This window comes from Chiloscyllium plagiosum, unplaced genomic scaffold (genome assembly GCF_037043375.1).
Source record: "Chiloscyllium plagiosum isolate Xiang-an unplaced genomic scaffold, Cpla_swu_hap1 HiC_scaffold_20, whole genome shotgun sequence".
Classification (NCBI taxonomy): domain Eukaryota; kingdom Metazoa; phylum Chordata; class Chondrichthyes; order Orectolobiformes; family Hemiscylliidae; genus Chiloscyllium; species Chiloscyllium plagiosum.
The window spans coordinates 52,760,263-52,785,792 of NW_028270158.1; the positions used below are offsets into that span (position 1 = coordinate 52,760,263).

The 25,530-nt window shown below is 41.7% G+C and overlaps 1 protein-coding gene across 1 annotated transcript in view; it reads left to right on the top strand.

The window, feature by feature from the left end:
* The window catches only part of fscn1a (fascin actin-bundling protein 1a), a 45,747-nt gene extending 24,423 nt beyond the window's left edge, over positions 1 to 21,324 (top strand). Inside the window, exons 3-5 of the mRNA XM_043711264.2 lie at positions 8,258 to 8,379; positions 16,698 to 16,865; positions 19,002 to 21,324. Coding sequence (XP_043567199.2) covers positions 8,258 to 8,379; positions 16,698 to 16,865; positions 19,002 to 19,204 — 493 coding nt within the window. The 3' untranslated portion in view covers positions 19,205 to 21,324. The remainder of the gene's footprint in view (positions 1 to 8,257; positions 8,380 to 16,697; positions 16,866 to 19,001) is intronic.
* The last annotated feature ends 4,206 nt before the right edge of the window (positions 21,325 to 25,530 follow it).

Below are 25,530 nucleotides of genomic sequence, written 5' to 3' on the forward strand. Positions count from 1 at the left end.
CTTGACCATTGACTGCAATATCATGGCTCATTTATGAGTTAAGACCAGTTTTCTCCTCCCTAATGCAGCTGACATCTGTAATCTATTACATACTGTAAGTTGTGGCATCTTAAGATGCCTGATTTGATGTCAAAAATAATGCTATATATGAGTCAACTTTTCTATTGTAATAAATGCTGTTTTCTCATTAATTATTTATCTTGATTTATATTCTCACCCCAGAAATGCAGGTTTTTAATTGCCATGTATAGTAAGTCAGTGCATAGAATCAAGTAAGGGATTGTGGGCTGTATGCACTTTAAGTGGGCCGAATCAAATGTTTCCGACTATCAGCGAGTTGGTGTAGCCACTTTAACAACCTGCAGTTGTGGCAGGAAACACAGCTTGCTCAGACTACTGATGGACCTCCAGCTAAAACGACCAGTTTCCAGTGATTCATCATCAAACCATGGCCAAAATAGGAGTACACTTTTGGTCACGTTGAAATGCAGGAGTGTTTCATGCATGTACCACTATATCCCTTCAGCCAAATTGTGGAGTGGAAAGATTAAAAATAAGATTTCTAGTGAAAATGACAGAGCACGAGAGCACATGATTCATAGTAATATGAGCATGCTTGGTCAATGGAACAAAACTAAAGCCTGTGGTAATTTTCAAATATAAAACTGCGTCATAAAGTTTCTTGCAGAAGATTTTGTACATGTCCATGACCGTGGTTGGATGAAGGTGGAGCAAATTCATTGATCCACCTATTCTGTGGAATAGGTGTCCAGGTGATCTATGTTAAGATTGTAGCTTATTTGTGTTAGATGTGTTCAGATCCCTTATGACCACTGAGTTAGAGATGCCTGTTGTAAGATGATCCCTCATCATGGTGAAAGGTCTAACTGGTAGAGCTGCTGCCAGCATCCTCTTTCCTGGTAAGCATTTGCACGCGCTGCTTGATCTGGTGTGGTAGAACAAAACCAGCTGGCAGTCCGAATGGAAAGAGATTAATGTCTTAAATGAAATATAGTTTTTGCATGATGACCACGAGAATATAGGTTATATTGCTGTAACAGACATTGCTACTTAGACTGAGGGAGACCTTAATGGTAAGTCACTCCCGAGTCCAATGATATCATGTTGGGTGGTACTTAATGCACTTCTCTGCATTAGCCCTTTTAAACCCTTGCACCTTTCTACTACAAATACTTGCCCAAAAAAACCCTACATTGCTGCTATACCTAGGGTAGGGGTTCTAATACCCATAATCCAATCTTGGAATGCATGCATTCAAGGCTTGTGTTCACGCAAGATATGGTAGCATGGCTGAGTGATTGAAGGCTCTGGATTTACATTCCAGTTTCTTTGACAATGGATTGAATCCACCGCTGCCGAATATTCTAAGGCATGTGGTGGCTTTGGTAATGTCATTGGACTCTTAATCCAGAATCCCAGGCCAATATTCTGGGGATCAAATGTAGAATAACGGTGTTCAACCTGGAAAAGTGTGAAGTGATTCATTTTGCAAGGTTGAATTTAAATGTAAAGGCAGGATTCTTGGCAGTGTGGAAGAACAGAGGGGTCTTGGAGTCCATGGCCACAGTTCCCCCAAAGTTGCCACCCAAGTTGATACGGTTGTTGAGAAGGCGTATGGTATAGCAGGGGGATTGAGTTTGAGCTGTGAGGCTGCAGCTCTCTGGAGCCCTGGTTAGACCAAACTTGGAATATTGTGTTCAGTTGCCTTAGGATGTGGAAGCTTTAGAAAGGGTGCAGAGGAGATTATCCAGGATACTGCCTGGACTGGAAGGCATGTCTTGTGAAGTAAAGGTTGTGGGAGCGAAGGCTTTTCTCATTGGAGCAAAGAAGGGTGAGAGGTGACATGATAGAAGTGTACAATATGATGAGAGGCATAGTTAGAGTGGATAGTCAGACTTTTTTCCAGGGCTGAAATGGCTATCGCGAGGCGGCATAATTTTAAGCTGGTTGGAGGAAGGTTTAAGGGAGACATCAGAGGTAGGTTCTTTACACAGAGTGGTGGGTGCATGGAAATGCACTGCCAGCAGTGGCAATAGCATCAGATACATTAGGGATGTTTAAGTGACTCTTGGAGAGGCACATGGATGATAGTAAAATGAGGTATGTAGGTTAGTTTGATCTTTAGAGTAGGATAAAAGGTTGGCACGACATCAAGGGCCGAAGGGTCTGTGCTGTGCTATACTGTCCTATGTTCTCCTACAGGAGAAACTTAGCAGGTCTGGCAGTATCTGTGGAGAAAGAAACATTAAAGTTTCAAGTAGAGTGTGGTGCTGGAAAACCACAGCAGGTCAGGCAGCATCAGAGGAGCAGGAGAATCGCCGTTTCAGGCAAAAGCCCTTCATCAATAAATTTCAAGTCTGCTTTGACTTCTCCAGAATTTAAAGGTGACAGAAATCTTCTTATATTCCTTTATGGAAGTTGAGGACAGCAAGTGGTGTAGAGACCCAGTACAAAAGGCGAGCTGTTAGTGGTGAAAAAAGATGTAAAATGGGTATACGTATCGTTCCTCTCCAACCCTGTGCTATAGTAAATTGCGCAATGGAAAACCACTATAGAAAATCATTATACCCATTCACTAGAAAGTTTGCGTTATCCAAACAGAATCCACAATCTGTCAATTGCGTTATAGCCCATTCATATTAACGAAACGTGGGTTATACCAGAACGACTTTTAAATTAAAGTGTGGATTTGGGAGAATAAGTCCTTCGTACTTAAGAGCATGGTAAACCGGAAAAGGCTGGGTGTTAGAAGGGTCCTTTTTAAATGCAGATACTATCGGTGCAAAAACAAGGACCTGATCACATCTCCTCTCTCCCTGCTTCCAGTAAGGATTGTTCCATTCTCCCAGTTGCAGTTTCCTTCGCATCTGTTCTGATGTCACCTTCGGTAAGGCTGCCCCCAGTCACATCTATCAGGTTCTCTTTGTCCTTCCTTCCCACCCTGTTCATCTCTACATTAATAAAGATCATCCTCTGCCATTTCCACTACCTCCAACAGGGTGCTGCTACCGTACAAACATTCCCCTGCTCTCCAATGTCAGCATTCTGCAGATATCGTTCCCTCTGAAATTCCTAACACTTCCTCACTCCCCATGGCACCTTCCTGGGGACTTGTAGAAGTTTTTAAACAGTTGTCCATTCACCATCGCCCTCCTTGCTGTCTCAAGGCCCCAGACATACCTTCCAGGTGAGGCAGTGTTTTGTTTTATTTTGTTTTGTTCAATCTAGTCTAGTGCATTCACTGCTCACAATGTGGTTTCCTTTACAATAGCGAGCACGGTGGGTGCAGACTGGGTGACAGTGTAAGTGTCCTGCGAAACAGTCTGTAGGAATTCTCTTGACCTAGTTGCTTGCCACTTCAATAAACCATCTTGCTCATGCTAACCTTTCTGCCTTGGTCTTGTTGCAATGTTCAAATGCAGCAAAATACAATTCTAAGGAGCAACACCTCATTTTCTGCTAAGGCACTTGGCAGTCTCATGGTCTCAATATTAAATTTCATAACTTCAGAACAGATCACATTTTCTGATTTACATTTTCTTATTTTCTAACCCCCACCTCAGACAGCTTTGTCCTGTTTGTCTGTTTACTTTGCTGTTAGGGAGAGAATAGAGGGCTTTGAGGGGCAGGTCATTCCTCTGAAACCTTATTGAATTCTTTGAGAATGTGACAAAATATGTTGATGAAGGTAGAGCAATGGATGTAGTGTGTATGGATTTTAACAAGGCGTTTCATAAGGTTCCCCATGGTAGGCTCATTCAGCAGGTAAGGAGGCATGGGATACAGGGAAGTGTGGCTGTCTGGATACAGAATTGGCTAGCCCACAGAAGACAGGGTGGTAGGAGATGGAAAGTATTCAGCCTGGAGCTTGAATACCAGTAGTGTTCTGCAGGGAGCTGTTCTGGGACCTATGCTGTTGGTGATTTTTGAAAGTTACATGGATGAGGAAGTAGGTAAGTAGGTTTGCCGATGACAAAGTTTGGAGTTGTAGATAGTGTGGAGTGCTGTTGTACGTTGCAATGTGACGTTGACGAGATGCAGAACTGGGCTGATTAGTAGGTGGTGTTCAACCTGGAAAAGCGTGGAGTGATTCACTTTGGAAGGGTTAAAGGCAGGATTCTTGGCTGTATGGAAGAACAGAGGGATCTTGGGGTCCATTTCCGTAGTTGCTAACCAAGTTGATAGCTTTGTGAAGGTGTGTTGGCTTTCATAAGCCCAGAGGAATGATTGAGTTTAAGAGCTGCAAAACTATGTTGCAGTTCTATAAAGCCCTGGTTAGACCACACTTGGAATATTGCGTTCAGTTCTGCGTTCGCCTCATTACAGGAAAGACGTGGAAGCTTTAGAGAGGGTGCAGAGGAGATTTACCAGGATGGACTGGAGGGCATGTCTTGTGAAGTAAAGATTGAGGGAGCTAAGACTTTTCTCATTGGAGCAGAAAGGATGAGAGGTGACTTGATGGAGGTATACAAGATGAGAGGCATAGATATTGGATAGCTGGAGACTTTTTCCCCGGGCAGAAATGGCTATCACAAGGGGACATAATTTTAAGGTGATTGGAGGAAGGTTTAGAGGAGATGTCAGAGATAGGCTTAGTGGTGGGGGCCTGGAATGCACTGCCAGCAGTGGTGGTAGAGTCAGATACATTAGGGACATTTAAGCGACTCTTGGAAGTTAGTACAATGAAGGATATGCAAGTTAGTCTGATCTTAATAGGACAAAAGGCTGATGCAACATCAAGGATGAAAGGGCCTCTACTGTGCTGTACTGTACTGTTCTGTGTTCTAATAGTTCCTTTCATTTGTGTTTTATAATCTTTCTCTCTTCACTACTATTAACAAACCCCTTTGACTTTTGCAATGGGTCTCTCACCATCTGTCTCCCTTCTTCACCACCTGTATCAAAAATATATTTAAAAAAGATTTTCTGACATACCAGAGACAAAATATTCTGTTTCTCTCTTCACAGATGCTACCAGTTTCTCCAGCATTCTGTTTGTTTGAGATTTCCAGCATCTGCAGGATTTTGCTAATACTCTGAACTCATTGGCTCAAATAGCACATGGTGAAATTTGAACTCCATAAAAACTTGAGTGACGTAGCCACTGTCAATTGTTGTAACAACCCATCTGGATCACTAATGTCCTTTTTAGGGAATGAAATCTGCCATCATTGCCACACATAGTCCAGACCAGGTAACAGACCCACAACAGTGTGGTTGACAGATTGTCCTTTGGATCATTAGGTATGAACAGTAAATGTTGATGCAGCCAGCAACATAGGGGCCATCAATGAATTTAAAACGCAATAGAATAAATGGAATGTAGACTGAGAAAATAGTTCAGAGGGAACTGTGAATGTTTACCATATCAAATCATAGTTAAAAATCACACACCAGGTTGTAGTGCAACAGGTTTTTGTTTTGGAGCAGGTAGTGAAGGAGCAGTGTTTTGAAAGCTGGTGCTTCCAAGTAAACATGTTGGACTATAACCTGGCGATTTTTAACTTTGTCCACCCCAGTCCAACACTGGCTCCTCCACGTCATGGCTTGTCAAATAATGGAACTCTAATAGTGCACCAAGTATTGTTCAAAAATGCAGATTTTCCAATCCAATGACCGGAGAAGGTAATTTGTTATGGAGGGAAATGGATTGAACCTGATCCAGAGTGGTATCCTTACCATGATGACATGGCCAAATAGAGTCATAGAGAGGAGTGTCGGAGGCTGAGGGGAGACCTTATAGAGGTTTATAAAATCACGAGGGGGATGGATAGGATAAATAGGCAAAGTCTTTTCCCTGGGTTTGGGGAGTCCAGAACTAGAGGGCATAGTTTTAGGGTGAGAGGGGAAAGATATAAAAGAGACCTCAGGGGCAACTTTTTCACACACAGGGTGGTGCATGTATGGAATGAGCTGCCAGAGGAAGTGGTGGAGGCTGGTACAATTGCAACAGTTAAAAGGCATCTGGATGGGTATATGAATAGGAAGGGTTTGGAGGGATATGGGCCAAGTACTGGCAGGTGGGACTAGATTGGGTTGACAACCTCTCCCTGTAGCTCAAATCCTCCAAACCTGGAAACATCTGTGTAAATCTTTTGAGTCTTGCCTGCTGTCGTCAGACTTTTGAGTTGACCTCTCAAACATCAATTTTGATGTCTCTCTCTGAATCTTCTCTGCAGCTGTAACACTACAATCTGTACTCTGTTCTGCTACCCTGATGCACTTCATGTGATATGATCCATTAGTTTAGCATGCAAAACAACACTTTCCACTGTATCTCAGTATATGTGACAAGAATAAATTGACTTGATTGTTTAGTTTAGAACTTTACTTCAGATAATGATTGTATCTGCCAGTGTGTGAGCAAATATGGAGATGTTGCAGGAATATGGAGAGAATGAACAATTTGGAATCTAATTGCTGAGAAGCACTTTTAGCAGTTCTCTCCAGCCCCTCCCCTCCACGCCTCAAGCCTTGAACATCGTTCCTCAGATTTGCCATCCTCATCGCACTTCAGCACCAGCAGAACACCAGCCTTTCACATTGTCGTCATGTGTACTGTTTGACTAACTCTGGCATCACCTCAGTCCTTAATCACTTCAAAACTCCAGGGACATTTGAGATATGTTCTTCGGTTAGGGTGCTTTATGCACAGGGACATGTGTTTCAGATGCATCTTGTGACTCTTAGTTTGCTTTGTTAGTGCTAACTCACTTTGCCCTTGCTGGGAGACCTCCATGCTTTGTCTTAGTCACATTGCTTTCTTTCCTGCACTCTCTCAAACTCCCAGACTTCAGCACTGGTTTATGGGCTGCCAGCCTCTCTCTGGGTTACACTGCCTTTGTGTGCATGGCATGTAGTGTTCAGTTGCAGGCTTGCCAGCCTCTGTGGCTTGCATTGCTTCTTAGTGCAGAGGGAGTATCAGACTGTTTGTCAGGGTGGGGAGCTCTGAACAACCAAATGTGGTGGACAGGTCTGTATGCAGCACAATGGTATGTCAACTGCATCCAAGCTGCATGTGCCACAAAGTTTTTCAGAAAATGCGTACGTGTGCTTGAAGCAAATAGCCTAATGTGAAAATCAAAGGGGTGTTTCCCTCAACTCGAGTGGAAGGGCACCATGGTCAGCCTGGGGTACTATCAGAATCGGTCAAGCAGCTTGTCCTTTCCCTGTCCAGGGGTTTGGCCACATCTACCAGAGCCCAAGGGATTTATGCCTGTACAGTCTGGGGATTGGTCATGATCAGTCAGCCCATTGAGTCTGCTCTGCTATTCAATCATGGCTGATAAGTTTCTCAACCCCATTCTCTCTTTCTCCCTGTAATTCTTGACACTCAAGAACCTATCTATCTCAGTCTTAAATAATACTTGATGACCTGGCTTCCACAGCCTTCTGTGGCAATGAATTCCATAGATTCACCACTCTCTGGCTGAAGACATTTCTCCTTCTCTCCATTCTAAAAGGTCTTCCCTTTACTCTAAGGCTGAGCCCTCTGGTCCTAGTCTCTCCTACCAATGGAAACCAGTCTAAAGCCAGGATAACAGACAGGCCAGTCAGGGTGTTGTGGAGAAATTACCTTCAAATCTGTTCTGTTTTGTTGTCCTATTACAACTTGCACTCTATTCTACAACACTCAATTTTGGAGATGTGGTTTGACGTTAAGAATGATTATGCAGTCCATTTCATTCCTCCATTCACTGCCATACAGTAGGAACTGGTGTGGACATGAGGTGGAGTCTATGGCCTGCTGAGCAGAGTCACAAGTTCTGGCAAAGAGGAAAAAGTGAGGAGGTTTAAATAGAGTTGTCGGTACCAGAAGCCCAGCACTGTCCAAGCAAAAAGACATGGAAGGTGTAAACTGTGAAATAATGTTTGTGCTCTTGGGTAGCTATTTGTATAGTTAATTCCAAATTTGAATAATTGTAGTTGTCTCTTTTTGCTTTGAAGAAACCATTATAAGACTGAAACTGATCTATATCTATACATCTTAAAATTCAGTTGAGACGAGGATTAAAATTCCAAAAATAGGGTCCTGAACAGGTTGTGCCAGTTCCTTTTCTATAAAATAGATTAAAGCAGTCAGAGGAATAAACTTGAGGTAAATGACATCAGCCTGTGATGGTTATGGGTTATGTTACAAATGTGGATGCTGTGCAATGACTAAAGTCCTCATTTCAAATCCAGTTTTTTCAACCCACACAGAATTAATCATCTTTCCTGCATTTTTGTTTCACAGAAATGGCAATTGCTACTTTGAAATTGAATGGCGTGGGAGAAGGATTGTTCTGAAGGCTGTCAATGGAAAATATGTGACCGCAAAAAAGAATGGGCAGCTTTGTGCCAGCATAGAAACACCAGGTAGGCCGAGGCTTCCAAATTGTACGCAGGCATGACTGTGGCTTACAGCTTCCCCTCCCCACCCCACACATTGTCCTTTTTTTTGCAATTTGAACTGGTGTTTAATTGATGTTTGGAGAAGTGGGACAAGTATACCATTTTGTTTTTGAAGAATAAATTTACATTAATTGTACACTTTTTTTTAAAATTGAAGAAATCTCCACTGCTGATTTGTCAAGTTATTTTTAATGCTCTGTTACTTTGGGCCAACACTAACTCATCTGAAATTTGCTCCCCCCCCCAGTCCTAGAAACTCATTTTAATCCTAAATTTCCTGTTCTACCCTAACTTTGAGTGTAACTGTTATTATCAGCCACTTTCATTACTCTACACTGATGTATTTGCACCATTTCACTTCTGGAGCTAAATTGAGCAACTCTCATTTTGTTCCCCACATTGCTATTTGCTGAGATGTATTGACCTAGGAAGCAGCTTTAGATTCATTATAAAGTTTCCACCATTTTCTCCATGTATAAAACCTTTATTGTATCCAGTTCATCTTAGAATGGCTTAAAATCACCCAAATTTTTATACATTTAAAAAAAAATTTGAGTGAAATAGAGTATCTGGGCTTCACTGGTCAGGCCAGCATTTATTGCCCATATGTAGTTGCCCTGAAAAACGTGGTGTGAGATGCCTTATTGAACCACTGCAATCTGTTGGTGTACACCAAAGTGCTATTAAATGGATTGGGGGCCTTCCAGAATTTTGTCCCAGCAGTACTGAAGGAATGCCGCTGTATTTCTCAGTCATCATGATTAGTAACATTCAGGGAACTTGCAGGTGCTAGTGTTCCCATGTCTGTTGTCCTTGTTCTTCTAGCTGGTAGTGATCATCTGTTTGGAAGGTGCTGTCTAAGGAGCCTCTGAAGCTCTGCAGTGTTTCTTATGAATGGTATGCGCAGCTGCTACTGAGTGGTGGAGGGAGTGAATGTTTATGGGTGCAGTGCCGATTATACAGACCGTTTCTCACGTTGGAGCTGCACTTCTGCAGAAAAGTGGAGATTACTCCATTACACTCCTGACTTCTGCCTTGTACATTGTAGCCAGGTTTTAGGGAATCTGGAGGTGAGTTACTTGCAAGATTCCTAGCCTCTGACTTCATGTAATGACAGCTTCAGATTAATGATCATTCCCATGTGGTGTTAGTGGCAGATATGTTGGTAATACCACTGAGTGTCAAGAGGAGATGATGGATCTTGTTAGAGATTATCATTTCATGACATTTGTGAGGCACAGATGTTCCCCACCTCAGCCCACAAGTAGAATCCATGCCTATAGAATAAAATGCCCGCAGTGTGGAGGCAAGCCATTCAGCCCTTCGAATCCACACCAACCCTCCAACTGGCATCCCACCCAGACCCACTCCATCCCTGCAACCTTGCATTTTCCCATGGCTAATCCACCTTGCCTGCACATCCCTGGGCACCATGGGCAATTTAATATTGCCAATCCACCTAACCTGCATATTTTTGGAATATGGGGGAAAACAATTGAACACCATGCGGCACAGTGGCTCAGTGGTTAGCACTTCTGCCTCACAGCGTCAGGGTCCCAGGTTCAATTCCAGCCTCTGGCGACTGTCTGTGTGGAGTTTGCACATTCTCCCCGTGTCTGCGTGGATTTCCTGCGGGTGCTCCGGTTTCCTCCCACAGTCAAAAGATATGCAAGTCAGGTGAATTGGCCATGCTAAGTTGTCCGTAGTGTTAGGTGCATTAGTCAGTGGGAAATGGGTCTGGGTAGGTTACTGTTTGGAGAGTCACTGTGGACTGGTTAGGCCGGAGGGCCTGTTTCCACACTGTAGGGAATCTAATCTTAAAAAAACTCTCACAGACACTGGGAGAATGTCTGGAATTTGCACAGACACTCAAGGCTGGGATCGAACCTGGCTCCTTGGTGTTGAGTCAGCAGGTGCTAACCACTGCAACACTGTGCTGTCTCATGCCTGAATATTGTCAAGGTTTTCTTGCAATTTGATGTAGATTGCTTCAGCATTGGAGGAATCAAAATAGTGCTGAACACTGTCAGATCTTTTGATGAAGGAAACATCACTTATGAAACAGCTGAAATGGATTTAGATGAGAACACTACCTTGGGGAACTCCTACAGAGATGACTGATATCTAACATCTACAACCATCTTCCTATGTGCCAGGAATGATTGAAACCAGCAGAGAGATTCTCCCTGATTCCCATTGACTCTAGTTTTGTTCGAGCTCCTTGATAACACACACTGTCAAATACAGCTTAATGGCAAGGGTAGTCATTGCCTCCCCACGAGTTCAGCTTTCTTGTCCATATTTAAGCCTAGGCTGTGATGAGGTCAGGAGCTGACTGCCCCTGGTGGAATCAAGCTGAGCGTCAGGAAGAAGTCCACTGCCAAGCAAGTGATACTTGATAGCACTGTTGCTGACATCATCTATAACTTTACCGACAGTAGACTGATTGGGTGGTATTGAGTGGGGGGGAGTTTGCCCTGCCTCTTGTGTACAGGACGCATGGAATTTGAGGTATCTAGTGTCTTCAGTTGTCCTTTTGTACTTGAAGTGAGTAGAGTTGACTGAAGACTGATATGGTGCATCATCTACTTTGGTACTTCTGGCTAAAGATTGTTGTACATCTTTACCCTTACCCAGCCTTAGACTGTGCCCACCAGTGAGGATGGAGCTGCATCTTCAAGTGAGGTTTTTTGTATACTTTGTTTCATGGTTGAATGGCAGGGCTACAGAAGTTAGATCTGATTAGTGCTTGTGGAATTGCTTAGTCCTGTGTACCACTTGCTTATGCTGTTTGGTTACACTGTCTAGTGTTGTAGACTCCCCAGGTTAGCACCTCACTTTCAGGCATGCCTGGTGCTGCTGCTCCCGCTGCCACGCTCTCCAGCGTTGTTCTTTGAATTAGGGTTGGTCCTTTGATTCAGTGGCAATGATAGTGTGGGAGATACACTAGGCCATGAGGTTACAGATTGTGTTGGAGTATAATGGCCCACAGCACCTTGTGGATGTCCAGGCCCCTCAACACTGAGGGTACCTCTCCCACATCTCTAGTGGTCACTCTGACTGAGCAGGCTGTCACAGGCAGATGTAACTCTAGCAGGCTGATTGAGGGGGAGGTCAAATATGTTTTCTCTCTAGCTTATTCGTCCACCAACTGCTGTACACCTAGCCTAACAACTGTCATTAAAACTTGACCAGCTTGGTCATTAATGATGATGATGCCAAGACCACCACCCCTACCCCCAAGATGCTGGACATTGAAGGATATTCTCTGCCCCTGCCATATTCTGTGCTTTCTCCAAGTGGTATGTGACATGGATTTGGGGAAGGGGAGTGTGCTGTTGTTGTGGCATGGTGGTACATGATCATCAGACCCAGGGTACTTTATTGGTGATTAACCTCATTATTTTTTCCCAGCAGGTTTTCTCTCTCGCTAGTTATTGTACTTATTCCCTCCCCTCCTTTTGCCGCTTGAATATTTTTAATTTTGGAATGCAATTGGTGAAGACTGATTCTCCAAGTATTTATCGGTTTCCTTTGCTGGTTTCAGGTTCGTTATCATTCCTTCCCCAGCCTCATTTTCTCTCCAGGATCTATGCTCACTTTGGCTTCTCACTTCCTTTCTGGCTGTTGAACCACATTTTACTGTCTGTTTTGATATTACTTGCAAGTTTATGCTCAAAGTTTATTTTCTCCCTCTTCTTTTGTCACCTTTTTTGATTTTTAACTTACCCAATTTCTTAGAATCTTCCTTCCTCACTGGAATATGCCTTTGCTGTAAGCCTTAAACTATCATCTTAAATGTCTGCCATTGTTTCTCATCTATCTTTGCTGCTAAGCCCCTTCAGTCCACTTCAGCCAGGTCAGTCCTGATTCTTTTGTAATTAGCCATGTTCAAGCTTCACGTAATCACTTCTGACCCAAGTTCTTCCTGCTTTATTATACCATGTTCTGATCACTTTTTCTGAGGGGATCTTTAATTGTGACATCATTTATCAAATCTGCTTTGTAACACATCAGATTAAAAATGGCCTGATCCTGGTTGGATCCACCATACCTTTGTTCTAGGAAACTGTCTGGAATACACTCAATTTTTCCTCATGGTTTCTGCCAATCTGACTCTCCCAAACTACATGAAGGTTAAAGTCACCCATGGTGAATGAGCTGCCTTTGTTTTATGCCTCATTATCTCCTGAGTGTCTGTCCCACCATATAGCTACTGTTAGGGGGCCATAAGACTACCCTTCCAGTGTCATCTTTACCCTTTTCTATTTTACCTTCACCCAGCTATCATACTTTTTTTTACATTTTCTGACTCCAAATTATTTCTTGCTATTATATTTAGAGTCAGAGATGTACAGCACAGAAACATTTTCAACTCATCCACACTAACCAGATATCCTTAAGTCAAGTCTCATTTGTCAGCATTCTCTTCCTATTCATATACGTATCCAGATGCCTTTTAGATATTGTAATTGTCACAGCTTTTACCATTTCCACTTCCTCTGGCAGCTCATTCCAGACATGCACTACCATCTGTGTTTTTAAAAGGTTGTCCCTTAGATCCCTTTTTAAACCTTGCCCCTGTCACTCTATACCTATGCCCTCTAGTTTTGGACTGCACCAACCCCATGGAAAAGACCTCGTTTTATTTATCCTACCCATGTCTCTCATGATTTGATAAACCTCTAAGGTCACCCCTCTGCCTCTGATGCACCAGTGAAAATGGTCCCAGTCAATTCCACTTCTCCCTTTGGCTCAAACACTCCAACCCTAGCAATATCTTTGTCAATCTTTTCTGAACCCTTTCAAGTTTCATGACATCCTGCCTATAGCAGGGAGATCAGAATTGCACACAATATTCCCATAGTGGCCTAAGCAGTGCCCTGTACAGCCACAACATGACCTCCCAACTCCTATACTCAATGCTCTGACCAATAAAGGAAAGCATACCAAACGCTGCCTTCACTATACTCTGTACTTGTGATTCTATGTTCAATGAATTATGAACCTGAACTCCAAAGTCTCTTGTTTAGCAACACTCCCCAGCACTTTACTATTAATAGTTCAAGCCCTGCTCTGATTTGCCGTTCCAAAATGCAGCACCCCATATTTATCTAGATTAACCTCCAACTGCCACTCCTCTGCTCATTAGCCCATCTGATAAAGATCCTGTTGTACTCTTGAGGTAACCACTATCTCCAGTTTTGGTGTTGTCAGATTTATTTCATTCGATACCAACAATGCTAGCCTACAACCCTTTCCTTTTGTGCCTGTCTTTTTGAAAAGTCAGATACTTATGAAAATTTAGTTTCCAGTTCTGGTCTCCTTGCAATCATGTCTCCATACTTTGAGATCATACCCATTAACTTGTATTTGTCCTGCTAATTCATCTATTTGTTCTGAATGCTAAATACATTTGAGCTATTAATCCTGTCTTTTTCCTAAATTATCTCCCTTTTCTGTTTATTGTTGTTTCTTGGTTACTCTGTCTATTTTCTATTGCTCTCCTGGGTATAGTTACTCCAAATATTTGCCCTGTACTGCCACCATATCTTGTTGCCTTGTAACCCTACATTCTCTTGCTGGTATTTGCGCCAGTACCTTACCAACACTGGTATTGGTGCCAGTGCTTCATGCACTGAAAGCATTTTCACACACTCCAATTTTTGAGGCATGCATTTAACTCCTCGACTTTACTTACTTACTGTCAGTTTGCCTATGACTCGTGTGGTAATCCAAAGAATATTACTTTGGAGGTTTTGTTTTTAATTTAATTGGGCCCCTAATTGTGCAAAATGTATAAGCAAAACCATCTCTCTAGTTCTGCAAATGTGATTTGGTACCAATACAATGAGTGTTTAATCTCTTCCCCTGCCCCCCCCACCCCCCACCCAAGTTGTTTCTCAACCCTGAGGAGAGGTCTTTAACCCTGGCACCAGGCAGGCAACAGTCTTCAGTTCAGGGCTTCAAAGGTCCAGAAAACTGTGCTTATCTCTGTAATTATACTGTCCATAACCACAACTATATACCTATTTTCTTCCCCATATGAATAGTTCCCTGTACCAAAGTGTATTTCATTTACTTGCTTTGTTGCCCCCTTCTGTTGCTTTTATTCTTACTTCACCACCCTCCTTAAAACTGCTTCCCCAGGAGGGTGCAGTTATTGGTAGGACTCTAGGTGGTTGATAGTGTGGCGCTGAAAAAGCACAGCAAGTTAGGCAGCTTCGGAGGAGCAGGAGAATCAAGGTTTCAGGCGTAAGCCCTTCATCAGGAATGCTCTTTCAGCACCACACTATTCGATACTGATCTGCAGTCTTCACTTTTTCCCAGGACTCTAGGTGTTATAGAACAGAGCAAAGAAGGGATTCAGGTACATAATTCTTTGAAATTTGCATCACAGGTAGACAGGCTGGTTAACAAGGCATTAAACACGCTGTCCTTCATTGCTCAGACCTTTTGAGGATAGGAGTTGGGTAGCCATGCTAAAGTTGTACAGGATGTTATGAGACCTCTTTTGGAACACTGAACAGTTCTGGTTGCCCTGTTACAGGAAGGATATTACTAAACTGGAGAGGGTTCAGAAAAGATTTACCAGGATGATGTTGGGGAAAGGTGAGCAGAGAAAGATTTAAAAAGGGCGAGGATCAACTTTTTAAAGAGTGTGGTTCATGTGTGGAATGAACTACCAGGGAGAAAGTTCATGAATTGGAAAGGTGTAGAGGGATACGGGCCAAATGCATCCAAATTGGACTAGTTTAGTTTGGGAACATGGTCAGCATGGATTAGTTGAACCAATGGGTCTGTTTCTATGCAGTATTACGCTGACTCTGACATGCAGCTTTATCAGAAGGGCATTCCTTATTATTTTTGGTTGGTGTGAGTGGTGTCCCATTAATCTAGTGTTCCCTTGGCAAGTTTGCTGTAAAAGCCCTTCTGTTCTGTACAGCAGGTTGACTCAGTTTTCCTCTTTAAACTGACTCATGTATGATGCAAGAAGCATTTCCAGGCTAGTCTTGTTTTTCAGTTGTGCCCAACACATTTTAAACTTCCTATGCAAAATTCAAAATTGCATCTACTTTATTGCAGGGCTCCAAGTTCCATATTGAGGCACCAATGTGGATCTCCTGGTTTAGCTACTTGCCTATCCCTTCTAGAAGCATTTAACCAGTTGCATATAATCTATTCCTAAACCAGAAGATTTTGAGCAGCATGTTCCCTTTTATGTTTTGACTCAAACCGAAGTATTTTTCCAACCTTTCTTGAAATGGTTTTTCATCATATTTGGTGTTTAAGTAGAAAAAGATTCCAGTACTTTAGAAAACTGCAAATCCAGATAGTGCTTTGCAATTCTTCTGTTTTAACATTGTCAGATGATTGCTACAGAAAAATGTCGATATTTGAAAAAGATTGTATCCTAAGTGTTGAAGAAATCTAGGTTTTTATTTTCTATTCACATCTTTCAGAACCAAGTCCTTTGATTATCATTTTATCATGTCGCCAGCAACTTTGAAACTTGGCATTGGTACCATGTATGGCAGTAAGCTTTTTTTATTGGCGATGAAACAAAATTGACTGCAGCCACAGGTTTTCCCAAAGCTCTGAATTAATCTGTTTCGCTGAGTCATGTGCATCTTGTATTTTCTGCTTTAAGTAATATAGTCTGGATTAAAATGTCTTGCCCAGTGCTGGTGAAGTAAAAACTTGTTGACTGTAGTTCCAGATGGAAACTTCCATCTCCCACTGAAGTGATTCCAAACATCTGCATAACTGAATCCTGTCGAATTTTCCACAGAGCGCCAATGGTTCCAACTAGCTGTGAGACTAGGAATTGCTCATCATGTTCTCTTCCACATAAAGTCATAGAGATGTACAGCATGGAAACCGACCCTTCGGTCCAACCTGTCCATGCCGTCCAGTTATCCCAACCCAATCTAGTCCCACCTGCCAGCACCCGGCCCATATCCCTCCAAACCCTTCCTATTCATATACCCATCCAAATGCCTCTTAAATGTTGCAATTGTACCAGCCTCCACCACTTCCTCTGGCAGCTCATTCTGAACCTGTACCACCCCCTGCGTGAAAAAATTGCCCCTTAGGTCTCGCTTATATTTTTCCCCTCTCCACCCTAAATGTATCTCTTTTTTTTTTCTCCTTCCCTAAATGTGTTGATTCCTTGCTCAGGGTATTGGCAAAAATATGGGGTGTGTCTTCAATTGTCCTGGCTAATTGACCGTCACTGCCTGAATTGCTATAGTGTTCACTTCAACTTTCCTGTTTTCAAGCGGAGACTGAAGAATTTGTGATGAAACTCATCAACAGGCCGATTATTGCTCTTCGTGGAGAGCATGGCTTTATTGGATGCCGGAAAACGACTGGAACCCTAGATTCAAACAGATCTTCTTACGATGTCTTCCAGCTGGAATTTAATGATGGTGCTTACAGACTCAAAGGTAAGTCATTCCATTTGTTTACTTGTTATAGGTTTCTCTCCTGTAGGCGTAATTTCTGGCAGGACATGATTCCATGAATCTCATTCTCTTAGTCCTTTTTCATGTCCTGAGTCTGGAAAGTCTCAATCCCTAGTGTTACGGTGCAGATTCATGTCACTATCTGTACTGACTCCAAATATACATCATGACTGTCATTTGCAGTCTTTCCCCATACCTTTGCAAGCTTGATTCTAGTTAAATAACGATCCAAGCCCTGATTAAATGCATGAATTGAACCTGTCTCCTCCTCATTTCTACACCGTGCATTCCAGACCTGAACAACTTGTTATACATGCAAGTTTTTTTTTCTCTGGTCTTCCATTTGCTTCTTTTGCAAATCACTTCAAATCTGTGCATTCCTGTTCCTTATACAAGCAGGAACAGTTTCTCCTTTTCTGCTGTATCCAGATCCATCATGATTTTGAAAATTTCTATCCAATTTCCTCTTCAGTCTTCCCTGCAATGAGAACAGTTTCACCAATGTAACTGAAGTTTCTCATCCCTGGAACCGTTCAGTTAAATATCTACAACAGGAGTCACTAAACCAAGCAATAACGCTGTTTTTATTCCCTTCTCCTTCCTACACTTTAATTCTGGGAGCTCAGGGACCCCAATTGTATGGCATTGCTCTTCTCTTTGGAGATCAAGCCTGAACTGTATCAGGAAGTGTTTTAGCTATTAGATATTGAGAAGAGAACTTAGTTAAGCAGATCAATATTGACACCAAAATGGAGGTGTAGTGGACAGCGAAGAGGGTTACCTCAGATTACAACAGGATCTTGACCAGATGGGCCAATGGGCTGAGAAGTGGCAGATGGAGTTTAATTCAGATAAATGTGAGGTGCTGCAGTGTGGGAAAGCAAATCTTAGCAGGACTTATACACTTAATGGTAAGGTCTTAAGGAGTGTTGCTGAACAAAGAGACCTTGGAGTGCAGGTTCATAGCTCCTTGAAAGTGGAGTCACTGGTAGATAGGATAGTGAAGAAGGCATTTGGTATGCTTTCCTGTATTGGTCAGAGTATTGAGTACAGGAGTTGGGAAGCCATGTTGCGGCTGTACAGAACACTGGTTAGGCCACTGTTGGAATATTGCCTGCAATTTTGGTCTCCTTCCTATCGAAAAGATGTTGTGAAACTTGAAAGAGTTCAGAAAAGATTTACAAGGATATTGCCAGGGTTGGAGGATTTGAGCTATAGGGAGAGGCTGAACAGGCTGGGGCTGTTTTCTCTGGAGCATCAGAGGCTGAGGAGTGACCTTAGAGGTTTACAAAATTATGAAGGGCATGGATAGGGTAAATAGGCAAAGTCTTTTCCCTGGGGTCAGGGAGTCCAGAACTAGAGGGCATAGGTTTAGGGTGAAAGGGGAAAGATATAAAAGAGACCTACAGGGCATGTTTTTCACGCGGAGGGTGGTACGTGTATAAAATGAGCTGCCAGAGGATGTGGTGGAGGCTGGTACAATTGCAACATTTAAGAGGCATTTGGATGGGTATATGAATAGGAAGGGTTTGGAGGGATATGGGCCGGGTGCTGGCAGGTGGGATAGATTGGGTTGAGATATCTGGTGGGAATGGACGAGTTGGACTGAAGGGTCTGTTTCCATGCTGTACATCTCTGACTCTGACTCTGACTGAGAGTTTATACTGTACATATGAAATAAACAGGAATCAATTTTTAAGCAAACTTCATTATCCGTTTCACCGATAAATAATTTCAGTTCAACCAGTTTAATGATCATAGCAGCCAATTTTGGTCAATTTTTCCTCCTTTAAAAATTTCCAGTTATAAAGTGTTTTGATATTAACATCCATTGGGGAAAGTTGAATATCAGTAGCTCAGGTTACCATTATTATACCAATTCTCAGGCTTTTTCTAAAAAAAAACCAAAACACCTGCTTGCTACTCACCGGAGTATCTTATTTGTTTAAGTGCTACAAAAGCAGGACCAAACCTTGGTATGTTGCAGCTAACAATCATATGCTACCATTTTTACAGGATATATCGATGAGTGAAATCATGCTGCATCTGTCCAAGACATTGATTGTGTTGCTGTTCTCGGTCTGGGTTGGCTCACAATATCTTTGCACTCTTTTGCAGATTCTACTGGGAAGTACTGGATGGTTGGAAGTGACTCTTCTGTCACCAGCAGCAGTGATCAACCTGTCGATTTCCTGTTTGAATTCTGTGATTACAACAAAGTTGCAATTAAAATAGATGGGAAGTATTTGAAGGGGGACCATGCAGGTGTGCTGAAGGCATCTGCTGATGGCATTGACTCCTCGACCCTCTGGGAGTATTAAATGCACTTTATATATAAATGTGGCTTTCCAGCATTTTTTTTTTTTTGCAGTAGTCCTACCATGGGTCATAATGCCTGCCTGCCTTTCACAACATATCGTGGCAATTTTTTTAAAGCAGATTTTGTATACTCATCATGGCAATAGTTATCAAAGATAATCTCCCTAGGTCTATGCAGGCTGTATAATTCGATTCTACAACCTTTAGTATTTTTTTCATGTTAGGGTAGGGTTTTCCTGAACATCTGTAATGTGGTATTGCCAAAGTTATGGTTCAACTTGCTCTGGCCATGGATTGCAGCTGCTGTACTAACAGATGTTCTAATATTAGCCATGTTCACAAGTGCATTGCTCAGGCCTGGCTGGGAGTTTGGCCTCTTGCTGCCTCCCTTTCTAAAGGGTGGAAGGATGCAGCTTGTTAAGGGAAGCTCTTCTAGTGAGCTGACTCAATATTGGATCTGTGAAAGCCATTCCTTTTTAGCAGAAGCAGTTTAATTCTGGATTGGATAACAAACTCAATGCTCATCCCCTCCATGGACTGAGCAGTTGTCTAACTGTAGCCATAAACATTCTTATGGTGAACAGATGAAATCCAATTGCCAGAACTCCTTAGTTGCCCTTCTAACTGAAGATGTTGCTTTAGGCATTATCTTCACTAGTTCTAGAAATCTTCAGAAATCAAATACAACTGGCACAATAGAATGGTGTAGAGATGTTTAGGACTTCAGTGGGCAACATTTTAATCATGGCAACATTTAATAATGTCATTTCCCAGAATAAAATTATGTGGATATGGAATGCCCTAAGCTGGTCTTGTGTTGTGCATTTCTATTGTTTATCCATTCTTCTGTAGTTCAGTAAGTTACTTTCCTACTGCAGAGTTGTACTAGGAAAAGAGGGTGCCACATATTGGTGAAAATGACAATGCCTCGAGTGAGACACAAAGTTAATGCTTTACATTTCTGCTGTACATTGTGAATCCCAACTTGTATGATGCTCTCTCTTTAACATATTCCTTGAGGGTTAACACCACAATCTCAATGTTTCATAACTGCTCAGATTGGGCAAAATGCTGAAACACTGGACACTGCCACCTTGCCTGTTGCTGGAACTGGAGATGGGGATGTGGACTGAATAGCACTTCCCCAATGATCCAGGGGCTACTGGACTATTTAGTATGTTGTTTATTAATGGGGTTATTTCTGGAATATATTAAGCCTTAACATTCCTAGGACTGGAAAGCCAGGGCATCCCTCCTAAACTGTAATGTGCCATTACATTGGTATAAAACTGGATATCCCAATGTGAATTGTTAATGATTTGAGCAGATGGATCCTCTCTGTCATTGCAAAATACTCTTTCCTGGCTAAGACTTCATTTCCTTTTTGGCTAATGGATGAGAGAAATTCATCTAACAAATTTCATTTTGAGCTACCCAATCAATAATAGCAATTGGGTTTTGGAAGGAATAAGTTGGAACTTTTTAAGGCAGCATTTTTTTTGAGAAAAATAATTTCATGCATTTTGAGTGAAAGATGGACAGGCATTTAGACCTTGTAAGACTTTCGTGGTCCATGGTAGGATCTCTCAATGCAGTGCTGCATTCACTGAGAATGTACTTAATGGCAAATGCATGTGGTCTTGTAACTTGAGGGAACCAATTGCCAAAACCCACATCTCATATTAATGTGGACTTGAGTATTGTCCTAGAAGATCTGATTGGGATGAGGAAGCCACTGGGGTGAACTAAAGAACAACCCTCTAGTTTATGGTATCCTTATCGAAAATTTACGGAAAGAAAATATTGTTTTAAATGTCGGTTACATCATTACTGTGCAGGAAGTTCAAGAATTGCTTGATCCAAAACTTTGTGGTAAGACACCTTCAAATGTTCTTTTAAGAAAGATCAGTAAAACGTAGCCCTCATTTATCGGACATTGAAAATGGTGCCAGCTTAAAGGTTTCACCTTTCAAATGTTGCATTATTTCCACCCAAATGTATCTTGTAGAAGTAACACTGTTCCACTTTACTTCAGTCTTTTCTCTTTTTTGTACATGTCATTTGTATAACTTGAGGAATGTCATGTCAAATAAAACAGATGTTGCATATGCCAGAAAATCCATACTGTTTACAAATAATGAGTTGTGGCAACTTAATCCTGAGATTTTGGCACTGAAACCAGCCATTCTGCTCAAGTGGTCTATGCTGCATAAGAATAGCACAAAGGACTGTCTTTTGGAAATGGAGATGAACTAAATATTGAGCATCTTTTGTCTGATCTACCTGCCTGTTCTTTTCCTTTCCTGTTTGTTCTGATAGCTTTGAGTAATTATTGGTGTTGTAGCTCATTTGAATGCAAGAGACATTTTAAACCATTTGACACATCCCCCAAGTTTAATGATGTATCATCATGGTTACTTTGCAGACCCCACCCATTCTTGTCATGGTCACTGCCATTTTTGTTTCCATCATACAATTGTGATTTCCAGGACAATTATTATATTGCAACAAAAGCCATTCCTCGACATAGATTTCCTGGTCTGCCTTGCAGTGTAGGTCCCCCCACACACCCCCTCCTCCACATTTTCCCCCCTTCTCTCTCTCACTCACTCACTCACCTCCAAGGCAGCTGTCCACATATCCATGAAGGAATCTAGATGATACCTGCCTGAGACATGTGTTCCCATTGGGTTGCTGCATTCCTGCAGCAATGTCAATATGGTACCTATGGCCCCTGTACTATGGTAACTATATTCTTGTGCTCGTGCATTTATATGAAGTCACATGGTCAACACCATGGTGTTCCTCAACCTGGACTGACTACTTTGTCACTCAGAACTGCAAGAGACCATGGGCTGTAATGTCCCTAACCCTCGGCCAGTTTTAAGTCCGACCTGTTCCAGAGATATGTCAAACATGTTGATTTATGTTTGCATAGGAGTATAAGATGCAGAAGGGAGAATTGGATTGAGGGGAGGGAAAAGAAAGCAGGCAATGCAAGAACATATTAATAAAAATGAAGGGAATCTAAAAGGTACTTTATTATACTACAGCAAAACTAAATAGGAAAATAATAAGGCATAACCGTGTTACTAAATGAGCATTCTGTCTTGGTTACCAAATAAGAGGACATTAAGGTTGTTAGGGCACTGAATAAAATTAGATTCTGTATTAGCAAGGCTGGCAGTGCATTTGAAAAAAGGATAAATCACCAAATCTGAATGAGCTGCTGAGGGTGCTATTCAGAAATATCCCATCTTCTGAGCAGCTGAGTGAAGGATTGCAAATGTTACGTCCTTGTAATGGACAAGGATAAAACTGACAATTACTGGCTAATAGTTTAATGCTGATGGAAACATAAAACAACTTATACAACCACTTGGAACTGCATAGATGTGTTGCGGGTTGAGTTTTTGATGGCAGAGCGTGAATAGGGAGTCCACTGTTGGTCTCTTAAAAGGCATTAATAAAATAAGATAATACTTAATGCCTGTGGAATAAAAGTATAAACAAGGGGCAACATGGGTATAAAAAGTTGTGGTGAATGTTTAATTAAAATGCAGAATACTACAAATGCTTGAAATCTGAAATGAAAATGCTGGAAATATTCCACTGAAACTGAGTAAGAGTCAAAATTTTAAGTCAATTAAATGTTTCAGAATTTCAAACTTTAATTCTTTTCCTCTGCTGAATATTGCTAGCATTATTTGATCTCCTCATGTTTTTCTGACTAAAGGAAGTTATACAATGATGTTCCCCAGAGTTCAGTACTATAGCAATGGTGTTAGTAAGAATGTCTTGGACTGGGTGGTTGGGAGTAGGTACAAAGTACAATTTTGAAATTGGCAAATGATACAACTTGAGTGGTAATCAATGGTGAATGTTGTGATAAAATTAAAAATGATGTAGGAATAATAAGACATGACAATCGTAGAATTGTTTAGTACAAAAAAGGACCACATATAGTCCATGTTTTTACCAGGCTCCAAATGAACAATTCTCTTAGTATCACTCCCCATCTTTTTCTCTAGACCCGCACATACTCTTTTCAGATAATAATCCAATTCCTTCTTAAACTTCAATTGAACCTGCCTCCAACATAATCTGCATTCTTAACCATTTGCTGCATGCAAAACATTTTCCTAATGGTGTTTTTGTTGCTTTTGCTAATTACTTCAAATCTGTGCCCTCCTGTCATTCATCCCTTCATGAAGTGGAAATAGTTTTTCCTTCATCTACTCTGTCCAGACGCCTCATGATTTTGAATTGTGTACTTTGAAATCTCCTCTTGGCTGCCTTTCTTCCAAGAAAGAGTTCTGATTTCTCCAATCTGAGGCTTTTATCACTAACCATGCCAGTGTATCTTTTCTGTACCCTCTCAAAGGCTTTCCCACCGTTCCTAAACTGCAGTGCTCAAAACTGAATAATATTCCACCTAAGGCCAAATTAGCATTTCTATTAATAAACCTTTGAATACTGTACACTATTATCCACTCAACCTGTCTAGCCACCTTCAGTAACCTATGGGAAAATTTGAAGGTGTTCATTTTGGAAAGAAGAACACAATAGATTACAATTTAAATGGAAAATAACTGCAACAGAAGGATTTGGGGGATAACTGCACAAACAGATACAGCATGTAATCAAAGGCTAATGGAATCATAGAATCCCTACAGTGTGGAAACAGGCCCTTCGACCCAACAAGTCCACACTGACCCGCTGAAGCGCAACCCACCCAGATCCATTCTTCTACATCTACCCCTTCACCTAACACTAGGGGCAATTTAGCATAGCCAATTCACCGAACCTGCACATTTTTGGATTGTGGGAGGAAACCCATGAAGACACTGGGAGAATGTGCAAACTCCACACAGTTGCCAGAGGTGGGAATTGAATCTGGGTCTCTGGCGCTGTGAGGCAGAGTGCTAACCACTGTGCCACTGTGCTGCCCACTTTGAGTCCACAAGGACCCTGCCCCCACAGCTCATCTGTGACAAGGACTCCTAAAGACACTCGACTCTGAGAGAAGACATTCCTCCTCATCTTAGTCTTAAATTGGCACCCCTTTATTCCAACACTATGCCTTTTGGTCCTTGACCCTTCCATGAGGGGAAATATCCTGTCAGCATTTACCCTGTCAAGCTCCTTAAGAATCCTATTTGGTTTATACAGATCACCTTTCATTCTTCTAGACTCCTGTCAGTAGAGTCCCCACCTGTTTAATCTTTTTTTTAGATTAGATTCCCTACAGTGTGGAAACAGGACCTTTGGCCCAACGAGTCCACACTGACCCTCCGAAGAGCAACCCACCCTAACGAGTGCACCTATTATTTAGCATAGCCAATTCACCTAACCTGCATATCTTTGGACTATGGGAGGAAGATGAGGAGGAATTTCTTAAGGGTTTAGTATTTGTCACAGACAGCTGTGGGGGTATAGTCCTTGTATATAAAGGCAGTGCTGAATATATTCAGTAGAGGAAGTGAGGGTTACAGGGAAAAGGAAAGTTGATGTAAGGAATGTTGGATCAGCTATGATCCTATTGAAGGGCAGAGCAGGCTTGAGGGGCCGAACGGCGTACTCTTCTTCCCATTTCATAATGATCCAATGTCTAATCCACATATATATGCAGATCCCTCTGTTTCTGCACCCAGTTTATAATTGTACACTTCCTATCAAAATGAATCACTTTACACTCTTCATGAAGTTCAGCATTGGGCTGACATGTGGCAAATGAAGTTTGCTACCTTGTTCAGGGTCCTTTTGCATTTGTACACTGTTCCACAGTTTACAGTGCTTCTAATTTTCTATTTCCTGCAAACTTTCAAATTGTACCCTGTTCACCAAAATGTAGGTTTTTAATTCCTGATGTGCTGGACTATTCTATGATGATTGGCACAATATTTCCCTGATCGGAATTATTCTGTGATGGACTCCACAAAATGATCTGTGCTGGACCAGTCTAGGACTGAAACTTATTGGCACATTATTGACAGTATTGGTTTTGTGATTCATGAAGTACTTTGAAGAATATTTTGCAAGTTTATGAAAATTGTGCAGTTTAACCAGTACACATTCAAAATCTTGAACAGTTTTATCCACTTGAGAAACTTCCACTAAAATTCAAATTGATAAATTGCATAGACTCAATAGACCCCCAAAACAAGTCACTGTAGTCAAAACATGATAAGACCACATTCAACAAGTAATTTGTGATTCTATTTTTGAATTATTTTCTGTATGCTATGTAAAGACATGTTTATCTGGATCTCTGGATGTTCAGATAGTCAACTTAAGATTACTGGAAATTATTTACTGGATTCATAGT